Source organism: Chanodichthys erythropterus, chromosome 10 (genome assembly GCF_024489055.1).
Source record: "Chanodichthys erythropterus isolate Z2021 chromosome 10, ASM2448905v1, whole genome shotgun sequence".
In the NCBI taxonomy this organism is placed as follows: domain Eukaryota; kingdom Metazoa; phylum Chordata; class Actinopteri; order Cypriniformes; family Xenocyprididae; genus Chanodichthys; species Chanodichthys erythropterus.
The window spans coordinates 38,128,676-38,155,096 of record NC_090230.1 but is presented as its reverse complement, the minus strand read 5'-3'; the positions used below and the strand labels follow the sequence as shown (position 1 = coordinate 38,155,096).

General features: G+C 39.6%; 1 protein-coding gene and 1 pseudogene across 1 annotated transcript; both read left to right on the top strand.

The window, feature by feature from the left end:
• The first annotated feature begins 981 nt into the window (after window positions 1–981).
• On the top strand, window positions 982–4,018 carry LOC137028607 (collagenase 3-like). Its single transcript, XM_067397617.1, has 10 exons — window positions 982–1,138; window positions 1,237–1,478; window positions 1,560–1,708; window positions 2,333–2,461; window positions 2,553–2,714; window positions 2,803–2,932; window positions 3,037–3,170; window positions 3,259–3,418; window positions 3,498–3,601; window positions 3,681–4,018. Exons 1-10 carry the CDS (start codon window positions 1,034–1,036, stop codon window positions 3,779–3,781), a joined length of 1,416 nt encoding a protein of 471 aa, XP_067253718.1. The 5' UTR covers window positions 982–1,033; the 3' UTR covers window positions 3,782–4,018.
• A 2,531-nt stretch (window positions 4,019–6,549) lies between these two features.
• LOC137028611 (collagenase 3-like) lies at window positions 6,550–25,690 on the top strand (annotated as a pseudogene).
• Window positions 25,691–26,421: the final 731 nt, after the last annotated feature.

The window sequence follows — 26,421 nt, the reverse complement described above, 5'->3', positions numbered from 1 at the left end:
TTATGGTCTTATCACAAATACCACAGTTCTTGCAGTTGCAGTTACTATGCAAGAGTTATGTGTGTTTTTGTAAGACTCCTTGCGACCAATGTTACACAATCTTGAGAAAGATAGAAGATAGAATTTTCTCTGAGGATTTTATAAAATTTTTAATTCTTGGAATGATTGAACACTTTTTATACATTTTGCAATACACTTTTGGGGCTGGATTGTTAAAAAAACTTTTAATAAACAATACATTCAAAAATTCGGTATAAATTCTAAATATAATTTTTATCTATATTTTTTTCTAACGTTATATATTAGATTAATGCGTCTATAGAGTATGACATAAAATAAAACCATTTAAACATAAATCTCAAATAAAACTCCACAATGATTGTTAATTTCATTAATAATAGTGTTGATGGAAAAAAATATATTTATTTAGCATTTTTGTATTCTCATATATCTTTAAAATAAGAAAATGCGAATATTATTATTATCTGCTCACATATATAGTATTATTAACAGCAATAATATTTTAGGGTTGGTCAAGAGTTGTCTACTCCTACAATGTAAAAAAAAAAAAAAAAGTTTTTGATTCAACTAGCTGGTTGCCTTAAAATTTTGAGTTCATTGAAATTAAAAATGTGAGTTAATACTACAAAGGAGATTGGTTTAATAAATAGAAACTCAAAATATTGTTAACCAAAACACATTAATTATCTAAGTTAATTTGACAGCAAATCATGAAAATATTTTTTTACAGTGTAGTGTAGATATTTTTGATATAAATTATTTTTAAATGTAAATGACACAAGGAGATTTAATAATAGGCATTGAAATATTTCCTTTATACATGATTTCACTATTAAGTAGAAACTATTGCTAAAACGTCTGTGTTTGGAGGTATGTCATTCCCTGATTGCCTTTTCTGTGGCGGAAGGTGCGATATGTGACTCAATCTCGTGTTGCACAACCAGTCCCTTTGTGGAGTATTTAAGAGGGGAGCAAAACACAGGCAGCATTAGTCTTTTGAAGGAGAAGCAACATGAAGAGCTACTACAAGCTGTGCGTTCTTATCACTTTGGTGGTCTCTGGTTACACCAGCCCAATAGCGCCACCTGCTGATGAAGACCGAGAGAACATTGCTGAGGTAATTTGCACACTGAATGTACCGTTAACACGTTTGACATCTCTATAAGATACAGTTTGCAAACTAACTTTGATTGTTTATTTATTTATTTTTTTCAGAATTACCTGAATAGATTATATGGCTTGCCAAAGCAGACCTCTTCTGACACTGAAAGACGCTCCAGTGCCATGAGTTTGAGGTTGAAAGAGATGCAGCAGTTTTTTGGACTCAAAGTAACAGGCAAGCTGAATGATGAGACGGTGGAGGTGATGAAGAAGCCGCGCTGCGGAGTTCCAGATATTGCGGCGTACTCCACTTTTGCAGGGGACTACAAGTGGAAAAAACATAAGCTGACCTACAGGTAAGACCTGCTAACACTCGTTTAACACAAAACCATTAAAAAGGACTTGGAACATTTATTTTGCTGTCTTTTTTTTGCCAGGATTGTGAACTACACTCCTGACATGTCAGTAGCAGAGGTGGATGATTCCATCAAAAAGGCCCTGCAAGTGTGGGCAGATGTCACTCCTCTGAGATTCACCCGGATCTCCAGCGGCACAGCTGACATCATGATCTCCTTTGTTGTTGGAGGTCAGTTTTTTTAAATTTATCATTAACAAGATGATACATGAGAAAAAGTGGGATTTTTGTAGAAAGCACACCTAAAAATAATGCACTAAATGTGGATGTAGAGTAAATGAAAGATGCATACAAATTTTACTGTCACTTCACTGAAATCTCTTAAGAGTTATAGAACATTTTTGTCTCATTTTCCAGTTAAAATATCTAAAAAAAAAAAAAAATCAAATCAAGATAAATGTACTATTAAGACTTGTTTTCAGAGAATGTGTTTGTAGTGTGAGATTTTGTCTTATTGCACTGGTAGGTTTCTTTACTTCTTTTTGAATATAAAACAGATTAGAAACAAGTGAAAAAGTCTGAAAACACAAGTAAATATAAAATTGTGAAAATAATGAGCAATAATTATATATATTTTTTTTTATTTCATATATATATATATATATATATATATATATATATATGTGTGTGTGTGTGTGTGTGTGTATATATATATAACAAAAAATAGAGATAAAAAATTGGAAATAATGTCAATGTATACAAATGTATATATTCATATACATACATGTGTGTATGTATATAAATATGTTATATATATGAAAGTACATTTTAAAACAAATCTCCTCTTCTTTCCAGATCATCGGGATGGTTACCCCTTTGACGGGCCCAATGGTTTTCTGGCTCATGCCTTCCCTCCATATGAGGGCCTCGGTGGTGATGCCCATTTTGACGATGATGAGACGTTCTTGTACAGATCTCCTGAAGGTTAGGGTTCATCTGGAAAAGTCTCCAGTTTGTACCAATGCTTAAAATAAAAACCAACTGTACTCACATTCCCACTTACTGTTTTCCTTAGGCTACAATTTGTTCCTGGTTGCTGCCCACGAGTTCGGACACTCTCTAGGTCTTGAACATTCCCAGGATCCGGGTGCACTGATGTATCCTACCTACGTTTACAGAGACGCCGATACCTTCTCCCTCCCTCAAGATGATGTCAACGGAATCCAGTCTCTTTATGGTAAGATATTACAAATTACAAATACTGGTGATGGCTTAAAATACCTTGAAAGTGGCGTTTTTAATGATTTGACATTTTTATCGAACAGGAAAAAACCCTGATATCAACCCTGATGATGTAAAACCCACACCACCCGTTACCCCAAACACATGTGATCCCAAACTGGTCCTGGACGCTGTCACCATGCTCCGCGGAGAGATAATGTTCTTCAAGGGCAGGTAAACAGAAACAGAAATGCTTTCTGATGTCGATGTGAGCTTATGATGGTTATGATGATACATAAGACGAGTCGGATCTGACCCACTGGTGTCTTTATTTGCAGCTTCTTCTGGCGCAGTTATCCCCTGAGCACAACCGCTGAACTACATCTCATTAAAAGCTTCTGGCCTGAGATTCCTGAATATATCGATGCAGCATTTGAGAGTCCATTGCAGGACAAAGTCTTCCTTATCAAAGGTAAAAACCATATCAATATAACACTCTTCCAAAAGAAGTTCCAAATGTGAGAAATGAAATATAATTTCAATATGTTGTCACACCTCAGGAGAGAACGTCTGGGCTCTCTATGGTTATGATTTGGCACAGGGTTTTCCCCAGAGTCTCAGCCTGTTCCGTTTGCCAAAAAAAGTGAAGAAAATCGACGCAGTCCTCTACGATGAGACCAGCCACAAAATCCAGTTTTTCACTGAAAGCCAGATTTATAGGTCAGTAAATCAGTCTGATCGAGTTAGCCTTGTCATCTTTTTCAAGAATCTTCATGTAACGAGAATTTATTTTGTGCAGTTATGATGAGGAACATCGCAGAATGGAGAAAGGTTATCCTAAACCGGTGGAAGTTGTTTTCCCTGGAATGACAGGGACGGTGACCGCAGCCTTCCAGTACAAAGGTGAGGGTTTTACAAAATGTAACAAGAGAAAATCTAAAATAAAATCCCATCTAACTCTGTCTTTCATGATCATTTTTAGGTTTCAACTATCTCTTCAGCGGATCAAAGGTTTTCGAGTTTGGCTCCTCCAACAACAAGCTGTTCCGTGTTCTGAACAACAATTATTTCCTGCCATGTTAATCTGTTAATGTTGAGTTTTTCTTTAAAGCTCAACAATTTACTGCCTGTCTGAAGGAAAATTTGAACCGTCCGTATTTTAAAGTAAATTACTGAGTAACTTATTAACTTTTTAACTTATTTTACTGAAAGATTTATAGATTGTCTTGTATCGTTTAAAAGAGTGAATGTGCAACAAGTGAAACTTGTGTTCTGATTGATGCAATTTCAAAATAAAGATTTGAGCAGTTTGATAAACAATCTTGTTTATGTTATTTATTATTTTTGCCTGTTTATTAATTTTGCCTGACACCAAATGTGGGAGTGTAAAGTAGGGCAGACTGAGACACAAGACTGGTTATCCAATTAAATATTATTTGCAGTACAATTATCTACAGTGTAAAAATATGCATAAATGAAATTTCAGTTTAATTTTTTTTTGATTTGTGCTCATGTTGATGGATGTTGAATCAGCAGATTCTCTTGTCTCTTAGTTATAACATCTAATTATGACATTTGATTTAAAACTTCCACCAAAATATTTTTAATAATGTTTTACACACACAAACACTTTCACACTAATTCAAACCTCCATGTTCTATATTTCCAGCACCCATAATTTTCTTTTTAGCTCATGCCTGTGGAGATTTCTGTTCTCCTGCCAGGCTGTTTTTGTAAATAAGAATTCGATTTTAAAAGGATAGTTCACCCAAAAATTAAAATTCTGTCATCATTTACTCACTCTCAAGTTGTTCCAAACTTATGAAACCTATAAAACATATATTCTTTCTTCTGCTGAACACAAAAGAAGATATTTTGACAAAATTTGAGAAACCAAACAGTTGATGGGCTCCACAGACTTCTATAGTATTCTTTCCATTTTTTTTTTACAAAAGTTTGGCTACCCATAAATGTGAATAATACTAATAAAAAAAAGTCTTCACATGCACCCACCATAGACCCTCACGTTTTTATTGTGTTCAAAAGCTACACAGACCTGTTAAAAGTTCAGCCAAAAATGAAATTTCTGTTTCCATATATTGGAAAGAATTTCTATGGCAGTCAATGGCTACTGTCAACTGGTTACCAGCATTCTTGAAAAGATCTTCTTTTGTGTTCAACATATGAAAGAGATGCATACAGGTTTGGAACAACTTGAGGGTGAGTAAATGATGACAGAATCTTCATTTTTGGCTGACCTATACCTAAGTGTTGAGCTAACTTCTGGAGGCATGTTTCTGCATTTCTACACAGTTGGCATCCCATTTGCTGTTGAATGATTGGCAAAATTTTAATCTGTCGCCAACATCCCAACTATCATAAGGCTTCAGAAGAGTTGAAATATACTGCACAAGTTAAATGGACCACTTTCGTGATATGGTGCTTGTGCTTATAATGAAGCCTCAGTCATCATTATAAAATATTACTCATTTATCTGACAATAACAAGTGACAACGGTTGACCTGCAGATCTCTAATAATACCCCAAACACTGTCTTTGCACATACATGCCAAGCTTTCTTCTCTTATTTGGGGATTTCCTATTGATTTCTTTTGTTCTGAAATGAAGTGCAACAGAAACCCTAGCCCTAAAAAATACAACTTTTACTTTTTTTATAAGTAAATAAAGTCCCAATTTTCCTTTTGAGGTTATGAGAGGAGGTCAAGTCAAGTCAAGTCAAATTTATTTATATAGCGCTTTTACAATTGGTAATTGTTTCAAAGCAGCTTTACATATTAGAAGCACAGAAAAAAAAAAGGGAAGTGGTTAAAACTGTACAAACAAGCGTGGTAATATGTAACATATACAAGATGGTGCTACATTAAGCCAATGTCGGCTGACTTCCAGGGGTGGAAAAAACCCCCTAGGAGAAAAACCCAGCGTGCTAGCACTGGGAAAAAAGTCCTAGGAGGGAAAAAACCCCTTGGAAGATATATATATGTAAATGTATATGGAGATCAAAATCTGAATTGTACATTTTTATTATAGAGATTAAAAATAGATTATATATAAATATATGTAAGCGGATACGGGGATTAAAAATCTGAATTATAGATGCAGCCAGAATTGGATCTTTAGGCCCATTGTCTCCTGGGCTACGTTGTAGTCAGGTCCAGACACAGGTTCTCCATCTGATCTGGATACGGCCTGGATCCAGCACCCGGCAAACCTCAGGATAAGCAGAGAGACAGATATTAGCGTAGATGCCATTCTTATTCTGATGTACAGGTATATCTAGTGTTATAGGAAATGTTCTCGGTTCCGGCCGACCTAATTATTGCAGCGTAACAATCCTTTAACGGATTTGAAAAATGTTAATGTATTGATAATGTGTTATGTGTATGCAAGAGCAAAGAGATGTGTTTTTAGTCTAGATTTAAACTGACAGAGTGTGTCTGCTTCCCGAACAATGCTAGGAAGATTGTTCCAGAGTTTAGGTGCTAAATAGGAGAAGGATCTGCCGCCTTCAGTTGATTTTGATATTCTAGGTATTATCAACTGGCCTAAATTCTGAGATCGCAATAAACGTGAAGGACTATAATGCATTAAGAGCTCACTTACGTACTGGGGAGCTAAACCATTTAGAGCTTTATAAGTAAGTAGCAAGATTTTAAAATCTACACGATGTGTATATTTACGAGGTGTATATTTTAGCAATTTATAACTAACTTTGTTAATTGGTTAAACGTAAGTAATATTAAAATTTACAGTAATTAATTATATAAGATTTTTCATTTTAGAAGATAAAAGTATGAATTAGCTTATGATGCAACTCTATAATATTTAACAATATGCAGACATTTAAGGTAAAAAAAATGTTAAAACTATGTTTTTTGTTTTTTTATGAGTAAAAAGTATAAATGGCCATTGCCAGAATTCCCTGCAAAAACCATCCTATTTGTTTAAATTTTATTCAAAAAGTTACTTTCTTCCTGATTTTGCAATACGCACTGGGTGTTTTATATTGGACTTTATATTATTTAGTTAATTTAAGTTGAATAAGACCACCCTGTAAAGCATTTTAAAAAACATTATTACCATGTTGCCCTTGTTTGTGTTTATAATACATAGAAATGCGTAGAAATGTTGCTGTTAAATAAAGGCTTAAGGAAGAGAAATAATACAAATCTGGGCGAGGAGGAAAAGGCTGTAAAGAAAATTGAAAATCCTGTCGTTATTGTCTTGCCTGTCAGTTTGATGGATTACTTACAGAAGTTTGTGGCTGATAATTTCACCTGTGCCTCAACACCTCACCATTTTAAGAGTATATAAGTCTTCATAAGACATTTGTCTATCAGAAGGAAAGCATGTACGACATGAGGAGGATTCACCGCGAGCTGTGTTTTCTCACAAGCCTGGTGCTTGTTATTCACGCAATACCAATTGAACAGCCTGCTGATGATTATGGAATTGCAAAGATTTGGGGTTATATATATATATATATATATATATATATATATATATATTTGCTTGTTTTGTCTTTGGTCATAGGCCTAATTCTTCCAATAATTCTTTTTGTGTTCTTTAGAATTAACTGGAGAGCTTCTACAATCTGAAATATATCAATACTGTTGCTGTAGGGGAAAAGCCGGATCCACTGCCCGAGAAATTGAGAGAGATGCAGAAGTTTTTTGGGCTCAATGTCACTGGAACACTGGACAAAAAAACGCTGGAGGTGATGAAGAAGCCCCGCTGTGGAGTTCCAGATGTTGCTGCGTACTCCACATTTGAAGACAGACCTAAATGGCAGACCAACAAGCTCACTTACAGGTATAATATCAGTTCTCTTGGTGTCACAGAAAAAAAGATGCAGATACAGACTATGGGCCTTTTCCACAGGATTGTGAACTACACTCCTGACATGTCAGTAGCAGAGGTGGATGATTCCATCAAAAGGGCCCTGCAAGTGTGGGCAGATGTCACTCCTCTGAGATTCACCCGGATCTACGGTGGCACAGCTGACATCATGATCTTCTTTGCTACAAAAAGTAAGTTTTATCTAACCATTTATCTGATCATCTATTGTTTATTAGCTATGTGCTTTTTATTTTGATGAATTATTTTAACTAAAATTTAAACTTGATAATATTTTGGATTCTATCTCACAGTAATAATCATATATGAAACATTGTTCAGTAAAATTATTATGGAAGGGATATGAATATTTGGGCTGACAGCGAATCCATTCAATTCAAAAGAGAATTTTGCAAATTTATACACATAAAACTCCTAAAATTAAAACTAGCTAACCCTTTCCTACAGATCATGGTGATGCTTACCCATTTGATGGACCACAAGGCACTTTGGCTCATGCTTTTGCTCCCTCACCTGGAATGGGTGGAGATGCACATTTCGATGATGATGAGTTTTTTACCTTCCGCTCATCAGGAGGTAATTTTTTTTTGTTTTCAGAGCTTTGACTTTGGCACCACTTTTATTTCATGTAACAAAGTGTCAATTAAACTTTTTCATTTGTACCTAAACTGTTCTACCTGTTCTTGGTGGCTGCCCATGAATTTGGTCACTCTTTGGGTCTTTCTCATTCCAACAATCCTGGTGCTCTGATGTTTCCCACATACAGCTTCACTGATCCGGATCGTTTCTCTCTGCACTCTGATGACATTAGAGGGATTCAGTCAATGTGTAAGAATATGATCTTTAAGTGTACATCTATAATCAAATATATTCAATTGTTTGTTTACTATGTGGTATTCCCATCAGATCCACCTGTTCAAACGACTACTAGAGCTTGTAACTTTAACCTGATCTTGGATGTAGTTACAACTTTTAGGGTAGAAACAATGTTCTTCAAGGATAGGTGATACACAAAAACAGAAAACAATCCTGTGTTTATGTTTTATATATAGACCTATAAAATTTAAATGGATTGACTTAATGTGTCTCTGTGCAGCTTTTTCTGGTGTAGTTCTCCGAGCAGAAGTGTATCTCAACTTCTGATCAAGAGATTCCTGCCAAATGCCCTGGATAATATAGATGCTGCTTATGAGGATCCAGTGCAAGATAAAGTTTTCTTTTTTAAAGGTATCTTTCTCAAACAATCTGGCAACTACAAAAACTCTCATTGTGGCCTGTATTTATTTATAGGGAAACAAGTCTGGGCTTTTAATGGAAACAATGTTGAGCCGGGCTATCCCAAGACTCTCAGCAGCTTTGGTCTGCCACCATCTGTGACAAAAGTTAGTGCTGCTGTCCACAACAAAAACTCGGGAAAAACACTGCTCTTCTTTGACTTTAAAAAATCTGAAGTTGTTCAACCCCTAGCATCAACCCCATTTCGCTTCCAGCAGGTGGTCTTGGAGGCTTTTTCCCCTCTTGATTTGGGGACTGAGAATGACATATTACTTCTTGGTCTATGCCTGGTGAGGGCTTTGAAGATCTAAGTTGACCACACACTCCAATTGGCAGATCCACAATCCATCTGGCCAAATGTTTGTATGTTTTGGCAGCAAAAACAAAGGAGCTGCCATCACCAAACAGAGAATGTCTCATTGGGTGATTGAGGCTATTTCTGCGGCCTATAAGGCGCGTGGCATGACTTCTACAGGTGTGCATGCTCATTCCACCAGAGGAATGTCTTTTTCTCAGGCTCTTTTTAAAGGCTCTTCGTTGGAAGATATCTGGGTTGCGGCAGGATGGTCCTCTGAATACCTTTATCAAGTTCTACAGTTCTACAGGTTTGTTTTATCTGCTTGAGCTGAGCAGACTCTTTTCTTGGTCTTCCAGCTATCTTCAGGTATGTGAAGGCATTATGGTATATTGTTCCCATAGCGACAGTACACAGCATTGAGGGAACCCATGAAAGGGAACGTCTTGGCAAAGACTATAGAATAACACAAGACGTGTCACGACTCGTATTGTTTTGAATGGGAGAAAGTGAATATGGCGGAATAAGTCCCACCTTCTGAATAAGAGCCAATCGCCGACTGGTAAAGTCATACCCTGCGTTCCATTCGGAAGGGCTCATCACTATGCCCTAATCCCTTCAGAGGGTTTACCCTCCGGAGTGAGAGCTTCGAAGGGATGAAGGGTGTAGGGGTAAAAAAAAATGTTCTTTTGGAACGCACTTCAGCATCATCTTAACGAGACAATCAAGGATGATAAATTGTGCAAGCTGCGCCTTTTGTTTAACGTTATTATTTATTTATTTATTTATTTATTTTAGGTTTACCGCATGTAGGCTATTTTGTATCTATGTATTTGAAACATTTGAATGGACTGATAAATGAGCTGTAAAGTATTTTTTTTTTAAGTACAATGTAATTTTGACCATAATAATGTACCAAATCTAACTCGTATAAATATTACAGTAGTACAGAAAAATATTATACATACCTTTATAGTTAAAATCGAACTCCTAACCTCCTGTACCCATTCTGTGACGTCAAACAACTTCCCTATGCAAAGGATCATGGGGGCCCGAAGTGTCCATCAGTTGTTCCCTTCGAAATCCTTCATTCCGAAGGGCCCTTTAATGTGGCCAGTTTTGAGCACTTTGGTTTGGAACGACCCTTCAATATGGCGGCCATGATTATTTTCACTCCGAAGTGCCCTTCGGAGGGCGATATATCCCGTTTGGAACGCACCGATAGTTGCTGCTGCGTCCCAATTCGCATACTATGCGTCCTAAATAGTATTCGAATTTTTTTAAAAAATTAGTATGTCCCAAATCGTAGTATGTTGAAATGAGTATTCCAAAGATACCCGGATGGTGTACTTTTTCCGGTTAGAATTCGAAGTGCAGATCCGTGCACACTTCTAACGGCTAATATTGCCCATAACACATTGCGCTGTGGACGAGGATTCGATTAGAACTACAAATACGAATAAAAAGTGTTTAAAACTACAAACATGACGGACGTGCGAGGTACGACGGTTTAGATAAAGGGGCTTGAATGATTAATAAGCAGTGTCTAACCTGACAAAAAGATATTTATTAAATGTTATCCACATTATATTTCATCTGCAGCAGCATTGTAAACTTTTTTAACGATGTGTTTGGTCATTAACTTTTAAATGCATCATTATGCAAAGATGAGGAGTTCTCTGCATGAAAGACCCATGACTAGCAGATCAACGTGCGACTACATTTCTCTCCGAAACGGTAGGAAAATAAATTTAATTCAATGTGGAGGATTTTAACTGTGACAAGATGATTGACAGGGTAGTTTAAACAGTTACAGGTTGAGTAACTAAGCAACAGAACGTCAGTTAAAGACGCAGTTATGACGAGTTACAGTTTTTAAAAAAAATAATAATTATATGACAGTTGTCAGATTTCATTGGTTTTTCAAATATGAAATTTAAGCGAAAGCTTGGTGAACAGCTCTGGAGAATTTGATGTTTCCCCATTCAAAGAAATATGAGCTGCATGATGCCCAGGATGCCCGAGTCCCGAGAGGCGTTTCAAAGGTGAGTGAAATGACTTGTCTTAAAGTGACTTTGGTCTTGGTTACGTATGTAACCTTGATTCTCTGAATAGTACTAAACAATTGTACTTAAATAAAAGTATTGCTACTTAAGAAATAATTTAGAGTACAAGTAGAAGTACTGAAAAATAATATGACTCAAGTAAGAGTAAATAAGTAGTTTGCTGAAAAACTACTCAAGTTACTACATAACAAAGAACTTATTTTTCTATTTTTGTATTAAACCTCTGACAAAATCACTCCAAACCTATGATCAGACCTGTGTTCGCACTACCGCTGAGCCAGAAAGAGCAGTTGTCATGTACAGCTTAGGTAACAAACAGCTTCAAAAACAGTGTTTCCAACCACTCAGTATCATCATTTCTGTGTTACAAATATTCATATATCTCAGAAGTACTGGGGAAAAAAGTTTACAGTTTGGATATAAAAACTACAGTTGTGAGCAAAATAGAGCAAAAACACATTTTGAATGCAAATTGTATCGATTACATTGTTACACCACTAGGTGGTGACAAATGACTGTTAAATGTATTGAACATTTGACATTGAATCATCTATTCTGTTTTCCCTCAATGCTTTTTTCCTGCATATGATCGATATGATCCCATTAGGGTCCATTCTCAGGAAATAGGACATTTCGTTTCACTGTAATGCAGATGACACACAAATGTATCTGCCACTGAAACGCAAAGATGCCAGTCCTTTAAAACTTCTGTTTGACTGCCTCAAAGACATTAAAGATTGGATGGCCCTAAGTTTTTTACATTTAAATGAGACGGAAATCATGATATTTGATCCAAACTCTACTAATAAGACCTCTAACACTGATTTAGGCCCTTTGCTTCCCTATGTTCACTGTTAAAAATCTGGGTGTAATAATGGATATGGATTTTAAACTTGACAAACAAATAAACTCTGTAGTCAAGCCAAGTTTTTAGCAGTTAAGGCTTTTAAAAACTTTTATCTAAAGTTAAGCTTTTGTGGCGGGGCGGTGTAATTTTGAGACACAAGCCCAAGGTTTTGTTCACTAATAATGAAGTCCGACTACGCCACCCTAAGGATTAACCCCAGGGAAAATACTCAAACCACCCAAATTGGGGAATATAGCACACAGGTTCGGTTCCCTCAAAATGAGGCCAGAGACATGAGTATAAAAAAATACAAAAATGTTTATTAATACAAAAGTTAATTAAAATACAAAACAATGAATCACAGAAAAATACACGAAACCCCACTTCAAACACAAGAACACAAATTACAAAAAGAAAAAGATATCAAACAAAACCAACTTGAGGTAGTATGTATTTGTGTATGTATATGTAAAACAAAGACGGAGTAATACCAGCAGGGGCTGAGGTTCCCAACGGCTGGGATCAATGTAGAGTTTGGTTTCACAAGAGCACACTTCCACGCGCACACACACCCGTGCACTCTAATCACACTATCAAACACTCAAGGTGTACACCGCACACGATGAAGGAGAACCACCACCACAAGGAGGAAGATCAAACCACCCGTGGGACCCCAGCTCCTGCAATAAATCAGAAAGAAAATAAATAACTATAAAAACAAACTGGGCAGAAATGGCAATATAATCATCAATGCAGCAACTCCTCACATAAGTGGTATCAACAAACAGAAGTGAGGAGAAGCAACAATGTAACCAGAAAATCAGATAGTTAATCACCTGAAATTGTTACAAACACCAACTTCTATACAGTAGATCACCACACGATTTGAATTGCATTCATAGATTAAACATGCACATATCGACAGATTGTAGTTTCACAAAAAAAAAAGAAAAATCAAAGCAATACCATCAAACAAATGTCCACAAACTTAAAGAAAAAGAAAAAGGTTAACTGATTTAACCATGATAACTAATAATAAAATAAACCAAAACGTGAAGCAGGGCACTAGAAAGGCACGTAACAGAATCAAACCAGCAGTCCCCTTTAATAAACTTTGATGACTTCGTCGGCGCGGCTGTATGGACCGCCGCTCTGTTAACAGCGCGAAGACAGCAGCAAGTGCTCACGGCAGCAAACAATCACGGCATAAACGATCACGGCAGCAAACAATCACAACATAGAACGAGAGGGAGAATCCTACATCGAACAAAAGGAGATGTTAAAAAGAGTAATATTATGCTCACCCAGATATAAATTGCCTTAAAAATACTTACCATCAGGATATCACGCCGAATAGAATGCTTCATAGGCATGGGCTTGTCACCGTCATACCCACCGCTAACACCATGGGGTACAGGAAGTCATGTATACTAAATTACACCAAAAAAAATGTTAAATATACTATACTCACTTTATACTAACCACGCAACGAGCTATTAACATTGCATACCTGAGAGGCAAACAGTCATCAAAACCCACTAAGCAGCACAAAAAGGGCAGCAGCACCAGAATATAGAAACTGCACTCTAATTAAATAAACAGTTTTCAGATTATGCACGCCAACAATGTCTAAGTCACCATATTAAAACACAGCACACTTACCCACAGCCACCGTCAACACAGCCAAAACAAGAGAGGAAAACGGACGTGACGCATCCCAGGTAACAGCCAATCGGCCTTTAAATAGGAGGTACTATTCACTGATAGGCAAACACTGCTGTCAATCACCTAATCCTGTTACATTCCATCCCCAGTTTCTGCAACGTCGTCCCGACGGTGAATCAAACAAAATCCCACCTAGGAACTCAGTTCCAAGGCCGGAACAGGGTACCAGCTGTACTACTCACTATACTGGCCACTGAACCTGCCCCCACTGTTCGAGGAGGTGGTGCAAATTAGAGTGCTGACCTGCCGTCCTCCTCCCAGTCCTTCTTACCGTAACCTCACCTACCTCTAATGAGTTGGAAGGCAATACAACTGGCTGTGAGCCCACCTCAACCTCTGTTACCCTAGGGGTTTCCACAGCTTGCCGGACACCAGAGGTCTGAGGAAGAGAAGGACCAATGTCCTGTAGCCTCGTCCTACCTCCAAGTTGTGGTGTCTCTGGCACTAAGACAAACAAATCCTCCTCATCATCATACCCCTCTTCCGGAGGCTGCAAAGACTCAGCCACCGGACTATCAGGCAACCCAGTAGGCAGATCCTGACAGATCTGGGCCTTCAGCAAGGACCGGTGCACATGCTTTACTTTTCCCAAATCCATGGTAGGAGCAATGGTATATACTGCCCCACCTTCCTTGGGTGCTCTCATGATCTGGTACACCACTGAACTCCACAGGTCTTGGATTTTACATCTACCCCTCACACTATGATCACGGAGGTATACCAATTGACCCTCCTTCAGTGGTGCTCCCCTTACCTGCTGGTCATGCCGAGCCTTTCGCCGATCGGCTGCAGCACCCAAACGTTCACGAGCACTCTCAAACGCAACTTGCAACCGATCCTGCTGCTCCAGAATCCACCTATTAACGCTGCCGGCCAACGGCTCTTGGACTCTGCCCAGCAAGAAGTCAACCGGAAGTCTGGGTTCCTGCCCGAACATTAAAAAATACGGGGATTCCCCCCGTTGTCTGATGGGGAGTGGTGTTATATGCAAAGAGTACTTGTGGGAGGCAAAGTGGCCAATCACCCTTTTTGGAAAGCGGCAAAGTGCGCAACAGATCATGCAACGTTCTATTGAAACGTTCGCACTGACCGTTTCCGGCCGGGTGATATGGGGTCGTACGTGACTTCTCGACTCCATACAAACTGCAAAGCTGTTGAAGTAGGACGGATTCAAAATTCCGACCTTGGTCGGAGTGAATACGACCCGGCACACCGAATTTACAAAACCACTCTACCACAAGAACCTGAGCTACAGTCTCTGCCCGTTGGTCTCTAGTGGGTACTGCCAAGGTGTATTTTGTAAAAACATCGGTCATAACTAACACGTTTTCAAGGCCAGACCTTGAGGGCTCTAACACTGTGAAATCCAAGGCCAAAATTTCATTTGGCCGAGCAGCCAACAAATGTCCCATGAAACTACCAGGTGCAGAGGGGACGCCTTTGGCACACTGGCACCGCTCACACTCCTGGCACCAGCGGGTAATGTCTGCAGACATGCCAGGCCAATAGCACCGCTGCCGCACTAGCTGAAATGTGCGTTCTACCCCCTGATGCCCATGCTGTTGGTGAAGCTGGATCAAGACATCCTGTTTCATGGCTGCAGGCAATAATACCTGGAAGATTTCCTCTCCACCATCTGAGCGCAATACACGCCGATAGAGCACTCCATCAGTCTCCACTAGGCGGTCCCATTGACGGAGCAGAATAACTGCCAATCTGGAGAGTTTCTTACGCTCTTCAGGAGTTGGGGGCAACTTGCGCCTCCAAAACCAACAACTCACCTATGACTGAGTCTGCTACCTGCTGAGCACTCATGTCACTAATTGAAGTACAAGGAAATGAGGTAACCTGATTGACCGAGGTCACCAATCCACCTTGGGCAGCTTGCTGCAATGCCACTGGAACAGCCACAGCAGGACAAAACTCATGTACCACCCCTGTACCTGAAAAGTTTTGACGCGACAAGGCATCAGCATTGCGGTTGTTTCTCCCTGACCTATATTTGATCTCAAAATCAAATGATGCCAATTGGGAAGCCCAACGCTGCTCCATGGCACCCAACTTTGCAGAAGTCAGGTAGCTGAGGGGGTTGTTGTCAGTAAAAACCACACATTTATGGCCCAGCAAGTATTCCCTAAATTTTTCAGTCATGGCCCACTTGAGCGCCAAAAAACTCCAGTTTCATTGAACTGTAATTGGATGTATTGCGCTCAGTGGGCCTAAGACTGCGGCTACCATAAGCTATAGGGCGTACTTTACCTTGTTGCTCCTGTGAGAGGACTGCCCCTAGTCCTCCATGACTGGCATCTACCTCTAAAATAAAAGGTAGCGAAAAGTCAGCATAAGCAAGCACTGGAGCTGTGGTTAACTTACCTTTCAACCCTCAAAGCTACACTGACATTCCGCTGACCAGGCTTCAGCAAACTCCTGAACACCCTGCTTCGGCCGCTTGGGATTTTCTAGCTGAGCCCCCAAACAAAGAAGAGGGGCAGCCAAAATGGCAAAACCCAACACAAACCGGCCGTATTAGCTAACAAATCCCAAAAAATAGCGCAACACCCCAACACAGGTGGGACAAAGCCCATGTGCAACCGCCTCCACCTTCCCTGGATCAGTGGAAACTCCATCTGAAGAGATGACATGCCCCAAATAATGCACTTCCCTTTTGAAAAAAGCACACTTCGATAATTTGGCCTTCAACCCTTCACTTTGCAAGCGGCTCAGGACTACCTCCATCCGGGCAAGATGTTGATCTACCGAGGAGGAAAAGACAACAATATCATCAAGATAAAGGAGGAGGGACTGGCACTGCTGATCCCCAAACAACCGTTCCATCAATCGTTGGAAGGTGCTTGGGGCATTGCACAGCCCAAAGGGCATCCTATTCCACTCAAAGAGGCCAAACGGGGTGCAAAAAGCAGTTTTAGATTTGTCCCCCTCAGCTACAGGTACCTGATTGTACCCGCTGGCCAGGTCCATGGTAGAAAACCAACGGGCCCCAGCCAGCGAGTCCAGAGTCTCCTCTATACGTGGTAGAGGGAACGCATCCTTCCTAGTCTTTGAATTTAAGCGACGGTAGTCCACGCACATGCGCAGACTACCGTCCTTCTTTTTGACCAGAACAATGGGCGACGCATAGGGACTGCAGCTCTCTCTAATTACCTGAGTTTCCAACAATTGATTGATATGTGCCTTGACCACCTCATACTCGGATGGAGGAATACGCCTGAACCGCTGCCTAACAGGGATGTCATCCAACAAGGGGATCTCATGGGATATCAAATTTGTGCATCCCAAATCCCCATCGTTTTCAGAGAACACAGGCACATACTTCTCCAGTAGTGCCCTGACCTTACCCTGTTCTTCTTCTGACAACACAGATAAGTCTAACATGGCTATCTGTTCTTGCACAGTAGGGGAAACCTGCACAAACTGTGTACTCACCTTTAGCTGTAACGGTCTTAACTTCTGCGACCTCCGGGGGCAAACTAATCACATCAACCTTATTCACAGTGCCAATAACAGTGCTAGCGTACAATACCACATCTACAGTACCCACATTAACTACTGGCACATAAACTGTACCACCGTCCACCCTTAAGAGAGCAGGAGAGGCTAGCAAACCTGCCGGTAGACCAGAAACTGGTGGCTCAAACAGTACTGTACCACTCGAATATTGCACTGAACAGGTTGCAGCAACCAATTTCATGGTGCCACCCAAGATGCGCCACGCCCGACGTCCCCGCACTCTAACTCGCCCTCCGCCATCTGAAACTGGCTGAACGTCAACCTGGTGGCAATGCTGTAAGGCCTGAAAAACAAAATTAGGGGCCTGTGATACCACTGGTAAGTCAAAGAGAGCTGTGCCATGCTGGCCAAAGAGCTCCCGGTAGCAGCGGCTCAGGATGTTCATACCTAACACCCCAGGAACTTCTGCACACACACCACCGGGAGGATCTCTGACCACCAGTATGCCGCAGCCTGAAATTACTCGCCCACAGAGTTCCACATCTAATTCCAAATAACCAACATAAGGAATTGAAAGACCGTTTGCAGCTCGAAGTTGTAACCAATGACACGATCTAAGCTGTTCCTGACCCCACGACCCAAAATTTGTCACAAACCAACTCTCAGTAATGGTGGACACCATAGAACCAGTGTCCACCAGGCAAGGTATCTGAGCCCCACCCATAGATACAACAAGCTGTGGACAAGTAGACATAAGGCGTGACATAAAATCAAAATCAGTTACAGTTTTAGAGCCTATCCTTTTCCCAACCAAATTGTGGCCCTGCAACTCGGTGGGAACTAGTTTTCCGACGGCTGCGCGGATGACTGTCCACCCTTCATTACGGCAGAATTCACACGGGCTGATGGTGAAGCAGATCTCCGCTCCTCATCGCAATCTCTGGCAAAATGGCCAGGTTGCTGACACCTTCTGCAAATTAAGTTAGCCTTAAATGGTCGTGAACGTGACTGAGAATTTTGAAGCTGAGCCATACTTTGGGTTAACTGATTTAATTGTTGTTGCTGCTTTCTGAGCATGTCCCGTAGTTCACTCATTTCTGACGTTACTGAACCACTACTACTATTAACATGCTGATGTCCCTGTACCCCATATTGGATGCCATAAGCGGATGGAACAGACTGGCTCCGACCACGTACCCCCAGGCATACCCTCTCTTTCCCAACGAAGAGCTTCGCTGCGAATGTCAAACAATGTAGCAGTAGGTTGACGACGCACAAATTGCTTAAGTTCACGCCGAAGAGCACAATCGTTAACATACTCAACAAACTGATCTCTTAATAACACTTCGGCGTTAGGCATGCCGTGAGGTGACTGACTTTTAACCTTTTCCAGGAGACTCATCAGGGCCAGGGAGAACTCCACCAGCGTCTCCCCATCCTGTTGTCTTCTGGAAAAGAACGACTCCTGAAGTGCTACATAAGACTTTGTACAACCGTACAATTCACGCAATACCTGAATAATTTGATCTGGATCCTCCCTCTCGTTCCTCGATCGATAACGAATTTCTTCCCTCGCCTCTCCTTCCAGATGATCAAACAAGAAAAATGCCTGATCAGCTGTAGACAGATGGCGAAGCCGCATACAGGCCTGAGCCTCCTCCACCCACTCATTGATGCCAATGCCCGACCGACCGCTAAACTTTGGGCACTTGCGATCCCGAGGAATGAAAACAAACCGCTCCGCTGTCGATGCACCAGCACCAATAAGTGGGGGATTTTCAGCCACAGGAATAGCAACATTAGATGGACCTGGCTGCGCAACAGACACTGGCTCTTGCCGCAGCCTTTCATTATCAGCTTTCAGTTGAGCTACCAAATCTCTTAACTCACGCAATTCGTCCTCCATATCTGCAACTGCACACGCAAAGAGGGACTGCTGTTGTCTGGTTCCTACCAGAAGAGAGAGAAAGAGAGAGAGAGAGAGAAAAAAAAAAAAAAAGCAAATATACAAACAAAACCCACGTCTCTGGACTACACAAGAGGGGATCCTGCCGACTACGCCAGAATGTGGCGGGGCGGTGTAATTTTGAGACACAAGCCCAAGGTTTTGTTCACTAATAATGAAGTCCGACTACGCCACCCTAAGGATTAACCCCAGGGAAAATACTCAAACCACCCAAATTGGGGAATATAGCACACAGGTTCGGTTCCCTCAAAATGAGGCCAGAGACATGAGTATAAAAAAATACAAAAATGTTTATTAATACAAAAGTTAATTAAAATACAAAACAATGAATCACAGAAAAATACACGAAACCCCACTTCAAACACAAGAACACAAATTACAAAAAGAAAAAGATATCAAACAAAACCAACTTGAGGTAGTATGTATTTGTGTATGTATATGTAAAACAAAGACGGAGTAATAACAGCAGGGGCTGAGGTTCCCAACGGCTGGGATCAATGTAGAGTTTGGTTTCACAAGAAGCACACTTCCACGCGCACACACACCCGTGCACTCTAATCACACTATCAAACACTCAAGGTGTACACCGCACACGATGAAGGAGAACCACCACCACAAGGAGGAAGATCAAACCACCCGTGGGACCCCAGCTCCTGCAATAAATCAGAAAGAAAATAAATAACTATAAAACAAACTGGGCAGAAATGGCAATATAATCATCAATGCAGCAACTCCTCACATAAGTGGTATCAACAAACAGAAGTGAGGAGAAGCAACAATGTAACCAGAAAATCAGATAGTTAATCACCTGAAATTGTTACAAACACCAACTTCTATACAGTAGATCACCACACGATTTGAATTGCATTCATAGATTAAACATGCACATATCGACAGATTGTAGTTTCACAAAAAAAAAAAGAAAAATCAAAGCAATACCATCAAACAAATGTCCACAAACTTAAAGAAAAAAGAAAAAGGTTAACTGATTTAACCATGATAACTAATAATAAAATAAACCAAAACGTGAAGCAGGGCACTAGAAAGGCACGTAACAGAATCAAACCAGCAGTCCCCTTTAATAAACTTTGATGACTTCGTCGGCGCGGCTGTATGGACCGCCGCTCTGTTAACAGCGCGAAGACAGCAGCAAGTGCTCACGGCAGCAAACAATCACGGCATAAACGATCACGGCAGCAAACAATCACAACATAGAACGAGAGGGAGAATCCTACATCGAACAAAAAGGAGATGTTAAAAAGAGTAATATTATGCTCACCCAGATATAAATTGCCTTAAAAATACTTACCATCAGGATATCACGCCGAATAGAATGCTTCATAGGCATGGGCTTGTCACCGTCATACCCACCGCTAACACCATGGGGTACAGGAAGTCATGTATACTAAATTACACCAAAAAAAATGTTAAATATACTATACTCACTTTATACTAACCACGCAACGAGCTATTAACATTGCATACCTGAGAGGCAAACAGTCATCAAAACCCACTAAGCAGCACAAAAAGGGCAGCAGCACCAGAATATAGAAACTGCACTCTAATTAAATAAACAGTTTTCAGATTATGCACGCCAACAATGTCTAAGTCACCATATTAAAACACAGCACACTTACCCACAGCCACCGTCAACACAGCCAAAACAAGAGAGGAAAACGGACGTGACGCATCCCAGGTAACAGCCAATCGGCCTTTAAATAGGAGGTACTATTCACTGATAGGCAAACACTGCTGTCAATCACCTAATCCTGTTACACTTTTTTTTGTCATTTAATGATTTTGAAAGGCTTATACATGTTTTTATTTCATCTCGTTTAGACTATTGTAATGCCCTCTATGTTGGTGTCAACCAGGCCTCCCTCTCACGCTTGCAGTTAGTGCAGAATGCTGCCGCTTGACTTTTAAAACGAACGCGTAAACGGGAACATATTTCCCCATATTAGCTTCCCTACATTGGCTTCACCATTATAAACTTTGGAAGAGTAAGGATATTATTAAATATATCTCAGATTGTGTTTGTCTGAAAGAAGATGAAGGTGAGTAAATCATGGGATAATTTTCATTTTTGGGTGAACTATCCCTTTAATGCACACTGCAGTAAGCTAGATCGATATTAGGCATGATAAAACATGGCACCCTCTGTAAATCAAGAAAATGAGATATAAACACTAAGACCTACTGTCCTACACTCAGGGCTGCCCGTGCAGGGCCCCCGAATTTGCTCATGGGCAAAACGTTGGCCCCCTTAGCGCTGGCCCTGCATGGTCAGCCCTTACTTAGCCTCCAGGAAGCTTTAGCGCTGTTTTATTGAAAATAATAAACTTTGAAGTCACCGTTATGAAGGTAAGCGCTTGCTTTAGATGGGCACTTGACCCTTGATTTCTTAACTTTAATGTATGTTATTTAGATACCCCTTATAGTACATTTGAAAATGTAAGTGAAACTAGAGCACTTGAAGTACATAACAGAAGTGTACATTTTTTTCACCTGGGATAGCTTTGTGCAACAGACAGAGACAAGAAACCAGTGTCTTTCAGTAGAGGAGGACAGTGGACCTCTCATTTTACACCTACTGGTGAAAATCGTAATTGCACGTCCAAAATTCAATTTATTTTTATAATAACTTTCTTTAGCAGGAAGATGGAAACGTGAAACAAGTGCCAATCAATAGAGGGGGACAGTGGACAACTTTCACAACCTTTCAGTTCACCATAGTGGCTGATTAGGGAATTGCATGTTCAAAATTAACCTTCTTTTTGTAATAGCTTTTTCCATTAGGGAGACAGAAATATGAAACCAGTGTCAATCAATAGAGGAGGACAATGGACAACTTTCACAACCTTTTTTTTCACCCCTGCTGGTGGAAAAGGGAATAGCATGTCCAAAATTAAAGGATTAGTTCACTTTCAAATGAAATTTTCCTGATAATTCACTCATCCCCATGTCATCCAAGATGTTCATGTCTTTCTTTCTTGAGTGGAAAAGAAATTAAGGTTTTTGATGAAAACATTTCAGGATTATTCTCCTTATAGTGGACTTCAATGGCCTCCAAATGGTTGAAGGTCAAAATTTTCAGTGCAGCTTAAAAGGGCTTTAAACGATACCAGACGAGTTATAAGGGTCTTATAAAGCAAAAAGATCGGTCATTTTCGAAAAAAATACACCTGTATATGCTTTAAATAAACAAATGATCGCTTTCCAAGTGATTCCGGCAAAACAGCATTTTCATATTCTTCAAAAAGCTTACGCTGTATGTCCTACACCTTTCCTATTCTACTTACGGAAAAAATGGAACTGCCGCTGCGTTCATTTGGTGGAAGCACTTGGAATGTGATCATTTGTGTATATAAAGCATATACATTTAAATTTTTTTCTCGTCTGGTATCATTTAAAGCCTGTTGAAGCTGCACTGAAACTGTAATTTTGACCTTCAACTGTTTAGAGGCCATTGAAGTCCACTATAAGGAGAATAATCCTGGAATGTTTTCATCAAAAAACTTTCAACAAAAAAAATTTCTTTTCGACTGAAGAAAGAAGGACATGGACATCTTGGATGACATGGGGGTGAGTAAATTATCAGGAAAATTTTATTTGAAAGTGAACTTATCTTTCTTTTTGTAATAGCTTTGACCATCAGGGAGACCAGTGGACATTTTTCACATCCTTTCATTTTACCCCTACTGGTGGAAAAGGGAATTGTGTGTCCAAAATTAACATTATTTTTGTAATAGCTTTGTGCAAAAGAAAGACAGACATGAAAGCAGTGTCTTTCAGTACAAGGGGTCTTTCACAGCCTCTCTTTTTACTGGTTTTATTGGTTGAATACAGAATTGCATGTGCAAAATAATCTTTCTTTTTGCCATAGCTGTCTTCAACAGGAAGAAAGAGACCTAAAACCAGTGCCAATCAATAGAGGGGGACAGTTTACATTTCACAACCTCTCTTTTTACCCTTGTGGCTGATTAGGGAGCTGCATGTTCAAAATTAACTTTCTTTTTGAAATAGCATTTTCAACCCTCAAGTAGTTCTAAACCTGTCTGAATTTCTTTGTTCTGCTGAACACAAAGAAAGACATTTGGAAGAATGTCAGAAACCAAACAGATCTCGCCCCCCATTTACTACCATAGTAGGGAAAATAAATACTATGGTAGTCAATGGGGGTGATATCGGTTTGGTTTGGTTCACTTGGTTCACGTTGTCTTGTGTTTTGTAAGCATTTGGTTTATGTTTTCATTGGCCAGGCATTCTTGTGTTGCGTTCTGTGTAGCATGCGGCTCGTGTTTTATACGCCGCGTGTTTTCATGTCACGTTTTGAGTGAACACGTAGCTTGTGAGTGTTCTCATTAGCTGTTTGTGTCTTGTTTTGTTTGAGCAAATTGCTTGTGATTTGTGTTTGCTGGCCAAGTGCTCTCATGCCTATTTTCTTGACCACGCCCACGCCTTGTTACCTGATTATTGGTTCATTTGCCCCACGGCTCTCCCTCGTTTACCTTGTTTGCTACCCTATTTATTCTCCTTGTGTTTGCAGTCCTGTTTGAGTTTGTTGTCTGATGTTACCAGTCGTGTACCTTGCCTGATCTTGTCCTGCCTTGCCCAGTCCAGTTTCCAGTTGTGTTTTCCCCGACAGGGTAGTTTTTGTTGTTGGTTTTTGTTTTTTTACTAATAAAAAGCCAATTTCCTTCCTGAGATTAAGTCCTCGCTTCATCCCTTACCTCAAACCTGAAATATATATAATGTATTTCATAGTAGAACAAAAACACAATCGATGGCTTATTTCTACATTTATATTTAAAATTGCATTTTAAAACAAATCTCCTCCTCTTTCCAGATCATTGAGATGGTTACCCTTTTGAGGGACCAAATGGTTTTCTGGTTTCCCTCCTTTTGAGGGTATTGGTGGTGATGCCCATTTTGATGATGATATGTTCTTGTACAGATGTCGTCAAAGTTAGGATTCATCTGGAGTCTCCAGTTTGTACAAATGCTTTAAATAAAAACAAACTGTATTTGCATTCCTACTTACTGTGTTCCTCAGGTTACAATTTGTTCCTGGTTGCTGCTCATGAGTTTGGACACTTTAGGGCTTGAAAATTCATGGGATCTGGGTGCACTGATGTATCCTACCTATGCATATCTATACCTTCTTCCTCCCTCAAGATAGTGTAGATGAAATCCAGTCTTTTTTATGGTAAGATATTACAAATTACATCATGTTGATGGTTCAAAAGACCCTGAAAGTGGTGTTTGTAATGATTTGACTTATCGAACAGGCCCAAACCCTGATGATGTAAAACCCACACCACCAGTTACCCCAAACACATGTGATCCCAACCTGGTCCTGGATGCTGTCACCATGCTCCGCGGAGAGATTATGTTCTTCAAGGGCAGGTAAACAGAAATGTCGATGTGAGCTTATGATAGTTATATGACTTGTCGGATCTGACGTTTCATTGACTAACGGGTGTCTGGCTTTATTCGCAGTTTCTTCTGGCGCAGTTATCCCCTGAGCACAACTGCTGAACTACATCTCATTAAAAGCTTCTGGCCTGAGATTCCAGACCATATTTATGCAGCATTTGAGAGTCCATTTTAGGACAAAGCCTTTTTCAAAGGTAAAAAAACAATTAAGAAACTTCCAAAAGAAGTTCCAAATGTGGGTTTTCACAACGATGCCATAGAAGAAACTTAATGGGTTCCCCAAAGAACTGTTCACTAAGAAGAACCATTTTAAGAACATTTTAATAATCAAAAGAACCTTTTTCTGCTATAAAGAAACTTTTGTCTATTGGAAAGGTTCCTTGATTGTTAAAGGTTCTTCGTGGAACCATAGATGCCAATAAAGACCTTTTTTTTTTTTTAGAGTGAAGATAACTACATGTCATATGACAAATTAAGGTCTTGGCTCTCTATGGTTATGATGTGGCACAGGGTTATCCCAAAAGTTTTAGCCTGTTCCGTTTGCCAAAAAATTAAGAAAATCAACGCAGTCCTCTACGATGAGACCAGCCACAAAATCCAGTTTTTCACTGAAAGCCAGATTTATAGGTCAGTAAATCAGTCTGATCGAGTTAGCCTTGTCATCTTTTTCAAGAATCTTCAAGTAACGAGAATTTATCTTGTGCAGTTATGATGAGGAACATCGCAGAATGGAGAAAGGTTATCCTAAACCGGTGGAAGTTGTTTTCCCTGGAATGACAGGGACGGTGACCGCAGCCTTCCAGTACAAAGGTGAGGGTTTTACAAAATGTAACAAGAGAAAATCTAAAATAAAATCCCATCTGACTCTGACTTATCATTTTTAGGTTTCAACTATCTCTTCAGCGGATCAAAGGTTTTCGAGTTTGGCTCCTCCAACAACAAGCTGTTCCGTGTTCTAAACAACAATTATTTCCTGCCATGTTAATCTGTTAATGTTGAGTTTTTCTTTAAAGCTCATCAATATACTGCCTGTCTGAAAGAACCATCAGTATTTTAAAGTAAACTGAGTAACTTTTTTACTTATTTTACTGAAAAATGTATAGGTTGTCTAGTATTTAAAAGAGTGTTTGTGCAACAAGTAACACTTGTTCTGATTGAGCAGTTTAATAATCTTAATCTTTTGTTATTAATTTTTTGCCTCTTTATTAATCGTGCCTGACACCAAAGGTGGGAGTGTAAAGTAGGGGAGACTGAGACACAGGATAAAAATGTTTATACAACATACACTGTTCTTTGTATATTCACATATTTTTTTCAAATTAAAATCTTGTCATGTTGTTTATCAACATGTTTAAGGCAGGAAACATTTCCTACACACCTAAAAAGAAAAAAACTCTTGTGTTTGGGATAAGAACAAAGGACATATCAGCTGTTTTCAAGGGCGATGTCTATATAACATTAATTTAATGACTGTTTAAGATGTTTACTGCAATATTCTCCATATATCTATGTCACCCAAATCCACAATCACCACTTAGTTGTTCTACTGACTCATTTGAGCCTCCACCTAATCCTTTTAAGGATATGAGAGCAGGTGGTTTTAGTGTGTGTATTTTATTAATTTATATAAAAAAATTGTGAGTTAAAACATATAAATGGCCAAATTCCCTGCAAAAACCATCACATTTATTTAAATAAAAAAATAAATAAAAAAATAAAAAAAAGATACTTTCTTCCTGATCTTGTTATTAGCCATGTGCACTGGTT

Excerpts from the sequence above, each read along its gene's own strand:
- LOC137028607 (XM_067397617.1), top strand. The coding sequence starts at position 1,034 with ATGAAGAGCTACTACAAGCTGTGCGTTCTTATCACTTTGGTGGTCTCT. Across the intron at positions 1,139-1,236 it reads ACCGAGAGAACATTGCTGAG|AATTACCTGAATAGATTATA; the intron begins GTAATTTGCACA and ends TATTTTTTTCAG. Across the intron at positions 2,462-2,552 it reads CTTGTACAGATCTCCTGAAG|GCTACAATTTGTTCCTGGTT; the intron begins GTTAGGGTTCAT and ends TGTTTTCCTTAG.